Source organism: Squalius cephalus (assembly GCF_949319135.1).
Source record: "Squalius cephalus genome assembly, chromosome: 25".
Lineage (NCBI taxonomy): Eukaryota > Metazoa > Chordata > Actinopteri > Cypriniformes > Leuciscidae > Squalius > Squalius cephalus.
Window position 1 is genome coordinate 18,116,928 of NC_137146.1, and position 5,786 is coordinate 18,122,713.

At 35.1% G+C, this 5,786-nt stretch overlaps 1 protein-coding gene across 1 annotated transcript in view; it reads right to left on the bottom strand.

Annotated features, from left to right (window-relative positions):
- The window catches only part of acad11 (acyl-CoA dehydrogenase family, member 11), a 78,400-nt gene extending 73,544 nt beyond the window's left edge, over window positions 1–4,856 (bottom strand). Inside the window, exons 1-5 of the mRNA XM_079862911.1 lie at window positions 4,696–4,856; window positions 4,492–4,591; window positions 1,717–1,842; window positions 1,269–1,430; window positions 970–1,134 (exon numbers count right to left, since the gene is read on the bottom strand). Of these exons, the coding sequence (XP_079719037.1) occupies window positions 970–1,134; window positions 1,269–1,430; window positions 1,717–1,842; window positions 4,492–4,591; window positions 4,696–4,820 (678 nt within the window). The 5' untranslated portion in view covers window positions 4,821–4,856. The remainder of the gene's footprint in view (window positions 1–969; window positions 1,135–1,268; window positions 1,431–1,716; window positions 1,843–4,491; window positions 4,592–4,695) is intronic.
- Between the last annotated feature and the right edge of the window lie 930 nt (window positions 4,857–5,786).

Genomic DNA, 5,786 nt, shown 5'->3' on the forward strand with positions numbered 1-5,786 from the left:
AATTCTCTCTGTAATAAATCATCCGCTGACAACGGTAGTAAGCTTAAAAAATCTCAAGGCTCTAAAAAGGTAATGCCACTGTAATAATGAAACATTTTCACTTTGCATTAAACTTGATTGCCAAGATTATATGGAGGAATTTCCATACTTCATATTAAGTCCAACAAATAGACACAACATTTTTAAAAATTAATACTTTTATTCAACAAGGACAAATATATTGATCAAAAGTGTCAGTAAAGTCATTTATAATCGTACAAAAGATTATATATATTATTTGATGTTTGATTTTCAAACTTTTAAATGGGTGTAACGGTTCAAATTACTCACGGTTCGGATTGTATTACGGTTTTAGTGCTATGTTCAGGAAAAATAAGGACTAATGTCAAATAAAAAAAGAATATAAGAACAAATACTCAAACTACAAGCAATAGCACACATAAATACAATAGCAAGAGCAAATGTGCAAATAAAATAAACAGTGCTTTTTAAGGTGGTCTAACAGTAGTTTTCAGATACAGAAATTGAATAATCAAATGTAAAATAACACTGAATATAATCTTGACTAATAAATTTATCCTTATTAAAGTTACAAAAGTTATTCAGTCAAGAGCAGAAAGGCACCATTATGGCGTTAATCAATTATTTATTTTGTTTAATTATTTAAGACAAAAAAAATCATCGGAATGGAGGGGGCCCATAATTCATATAAGAGCTGCTGTATAGATGAATTGAACTCTTTCCATAATTTCCATAACTTTAAACAATTATTGAAAGGCACTGAATCAACACTGAATCGAACAATGACACTATTGTATTTCTAGAGCTGCTTTACAGCAGAATTGATCTCTATTTGCATCATTATTTACCCGTTTATCACTGTAAAGCTGCTTTGAAATAATCTGTATTGAATAGAGCGCTAATACCTATATAAATAAAGATGACTTGACTTATCGTAGGTATTAGTACCTCTGTAGGGTGGAATATCAGGTTGTCAATTCGGAAATCTCCATGAACAAGGGACACTTCATTGTCACTGGCTGGCAGGTTGTGGCTTAGCCAATCACAAAGTTTATCCATGGCAGGATTCTCTTTATGGGCTGAGGCTTTGTACTGCTTTGTCCATGTAGACACCTGAAAACAAGACAAAATCTCAAAAATAAGTTTCTTGCCAGTTTAAAAGATGACCATAGATATAGAGTATAATAATAGTAACAATAAAAAATTGTCAGCTCAATACCTCATGCCTGATAATGTCTTTATCTCACCTGTCTTTTACAATAACCTGACCCCTTTCCGTATCCCATGAGACTTAGTGTATCAACGTCCAGAGAGTGAAGTTTGGCTAGAGTCTCCACTGCAGCCACATACAAAGCTGTTCGCTCTGCCGCACTGACCCCTGGGAGCCTCAAGTCCCTGAATATACGTCCCTGATGTGCAGACATACATATACAGAATAACATGACCCCTGATGTTCCTCCATTCTTAAACCATTGAAAACTACACGGACTAAAAAGGTGAGGCGAAAAATCAATCATGACTGCCCCCTTCTGGCAGAGTGCATAACTTGTTAGACTGTTAGACTGAATCTCAAAGAGAATTCAAAAACGGAGAAATGCTGGCTCAATGTGGCTATATTTAACTCAGACATGGTCCAACATTGTAACAACATTAATTAAATTAACAATCAAGGTAACTTCCACGGCGTACGAGTACCTGTACATGTTCCATGATGTAGAACTCTGTGCCGATGACACTAGTATCTGTGCAGTACATCACAGGGTGAGGAACGGGAAAGCCAACAGAATACAGAGCCTTTTGAACAGCATACTCTCTATCTACCTGCACACACAAAATCAAACAATACATGATCATGTTTTGTTTGACTGACACCAGTATGATGATATTTAATATTACACATAATTACTGTTTAATCTGTCTTTTAAAAAAAAATTATCTTAACAGAAATTAAAACATTATAATGGACAGTAGAAAAGGACACTGAATGTCAGAAAGTCAGAAAAGGACACTGAATGTCAGAAAGTCATAAAAAACTAAGTCCTGTTGGTTTCAGTGTTATTTTAGTACTATTTAAATATTAGTATATTATTTATTAATATTTTGAATTCATTTGTTCAAAGTGCTATATAAATGCCTCATTCATTCAGTCATTATATATTATATAATTTAATATTAGTTTGTTTCAGTAATTGTAATTTTGATTTGTGCTCTAGTCATTTTTATTAGTCTTGTGATTTAACTTCAATTTATTGCAGGTTTTTGTAATTTTAGTACTTTATGTTATTTTAGTTATTTGCCAAGGCCACATTTCTCATTTTAGTTTTTTTTTTTTTTTTTTAAGTTTAACCTTTTCATCTAATTTTTTTTTTACAACCCCAAATCAGAAAAAGTTGGGACACTGTACAAATTGTGAGTAAAAAAGGAATGGAATATTTTACAAATCTCATAAACTTATATTTTATTCACAATAGAATATAGATAACATATCAAATGTTGAAAGTGAGACATTTTGAAATGTCATGCCAAATATTGGCTCATTTTGGATTTCATGAGAGCTACACATTCCAAAAAAGTTGGGACAGGTAGCAATAAGAGGCCGGAAAAGTTAAATGTACATATAAGGAACAGCTAGAGGACCAATTTGCAACTTATTAGGTCAATTGGCAACATGATTGGGTATAAAAAGTGCCTCTCAGAGTGGCAGTGTCTCTCAGAAGTCAAGATGGGCAGAGGATCACCAATTCCCCCAATGCTGCGGTGAAAAATAGTGGAGCAATATCAGAAAGGAGTTTCTCAGAGAGAAATCGCAAAGAGTTTGAAGTTATCATCATCTACAGTGCATAATATCATCCAAAGGTTCAGAGAATCTGGAACAATCTCTGTGCGTAAGGGTCAAGGTCGGAAAACCATACTGGATGCCCGTGATCTTCGGGCCCTTAGACGGCACTGCATCACATACAGGAATGCTACTGTAATGGAAATCACAACATGGGCTCAGGAATACTTCCAGAAAACATCGGTGAACACAATCCACCGTGCCATTCGCCGTTGCCAGCTAAAACTCTATAGGTCAAAAAAGAAGCCATATCTAAACAGGATCTAGAAGCGCAGGCGTTTTCTCTGGGCCAAGGCTGTTCTATGGTCAGACAAATCAAAATTTGAAGTTCTCTTTGGAAAACTGGGACGCCATGTCATCCAGACTAAAGAGGACAAGGACAACCCAAGTTGTTATCAGCGCTCAGTTCAGAAGCCTGCATCTCTGATGGTATGGGGTTCCATGAGTGTGTGTGGCATGGGCAGCTTACACATCTGGAAAGGCACCATCAATGCTGAAAGGTATATCCAAGTTCTAGAACAACATATGCTCCCATCCAGACGTCGTCTCTTTCAGGGAAGACCTTGCATTTTCCAACATGACAATGCCAGACCATATACTGCATCAATTACAATATCATGGCTGCGTAGAAGAAGGATCCGGGTACTGAAATGGCCAGCCTGCAGTCCAGATCTTTCACCCATAGAAAACATTTGGTGCATCATAAAGAGGAAGATGCAACAAAGAAGACCTAAGACAGTTGAGCAACTAGAAGCCTGTATTAGACAAGAATGGGACAACATTCCTATTCCTAAACTTGAACAACTTGTCTCCTCAGTCCCCAGACGTTTGCAGACTGTTATAAAAAGAAGAGGGGATGCCACACAGTGGTAAACATGGCCTTGTCCCAACTTTTTTGAGATGTGTTGATGCCATGAAATTTAAAATCAACTTATTTTTCCCATAAAATGATACATTTTCTCAGTTTAAACATTTGATATGTCATCTATGTTGTATTTTGAATAAAATATTGAAATTTGAAACTTCCACATCCTTGCATTCTGTTTTTATTCACTATTTGTACAGTGTCCCAACTTTTTCTGATTTGGGGTTGTAAAATTTCAGCTTTATTTAATTTTATGAAAATTATTTTTAATAGTTTTAGTTTGTTATGAAAATGTTTAAATATCCATCTGTCTCATCCAAAATGCACCAATTTAGAAATTGTAATAGTAATACACAGCAAATAATATTTTCATGGCACCAGATATTAGAAATCTGTACGGTTTTGCCTTTTAATGAAACCTGATCAAGTTAGTTAAAAAACATGACAAAACACAAAAGACTGATAACTGTCAAGTTACCTGGCATAGAAAAAGTGTAAAGCATTTACTGAGAAAAACAAAACAAAAAAACAAGTGTACAATCTTGCACATTTCACTTAGTATTGTTTGGTTCTGTCTCCCTCTGCTGATTAACTAAAGGCTACTACATGTGTTGCGTTGTCAAGTACAGTCACTGGTGTCAAAGTCCTTTCTGCATGTTCACAACAGCGTTTGATTGACCCAACTAAGCTGTATTAAACTCACCATTACAATATTCTATAAATATCCATGTTATCCTGCTTTTTTACACTAATACGATATTTTGCCTACCTTATGTGCTCCAGGCAGCAGTTCTCCTGGAGGTTTCTTTCTGAGCACATAACGCTTGTCTGCAGTCTCAATGTAAAACGTTGGGTTGGACTGACCAGCTCTATTCAAAACAAATAAATAAAATAATACAATAACAGACAAGCAAAGCATGGGTTTTGCTTGAATGAGGTGCATCTAAAGGAGATGTGTTGGGAGATTTCTTACATGTACTGCTGCACAGTTAAAGTTCTGTTGTCTGAAAAGCTGTCAAGTTTCCCTGACAAATATCTTTTCAAGTTATTGGTGTCAAACCGATGTTCTGGACGGACAGCGGTGGTTTGGCGATCCATGACGACTTAAAATGATATTGAGAAACAAACTGTTGCGAGAGATTTCAAAATAAAAGTCATCAACTAGAGGAAACAAAGATCATAAAAGTCCAACTTCTGAAAACTGGTATGGAAGTACTTAACGTTAGATATTTTATGGGATAAATCTATATGTGAGTGATCTTGAAAGCAAAAGACACTTGGGTGTGTAAAGTTCATTTAAAATGCTGTCAAAAATGTGAGGAATAGGAGACCAATGGCCAAAATGTACAATCGTATTGCTGTGAAATGACCATTTTCTCTTACAGACTTGAATGTAATCAACATCATTCTGAGAATTGACTGAAACCATTGTAACATAGCAAAGTTCTGGCGTTTCTCGTGTTTGGAATCCTTTATTTATGTTCTGCAACAGTGTTCAGACGCTAGGCGGCGCAGTTTTAAAGCCCTCGTTATCTGTTGCGGTCAGGTGGGACTGTCTATCCAAAGACACAATAAATGCATAGACCCCTATGGGACTGTCATTCTGCATGTTTCAATAAACTGTTATTGATTCAAAGCTCTGATAAGACAATAATAAAGATGTTCAGAGATTGATAGCATGTGCTTAATAACTGTAACTACACTTTACAATTTGACCTTTTAAACAGTAGGCTATTAAGCACCAAAATGAGAACTGACAACCTAGTTTAGCTGCAGGGTGTACATGGGAAAATTTTACTAACGAATGAACTAAATAAATAAATAACTTTTTCATGTTTCAATTGTCATATTAAATCATTTACCCTTAACATGGAATAAAGATCTGACCATTGTCTTGATTAAATTTCAATAAATGTAATATTTTTAATAATTATATATTTCTCATGTCTGATATCCCTTGTAACACAAGTGAGCTACCAGTGTAAAGGAGTGTGTAGCCCATATACAGCATGCATTATTTTATTTATATTAAGCATTTAGTTTTTTTTTTTTTGTTTTTTTTTT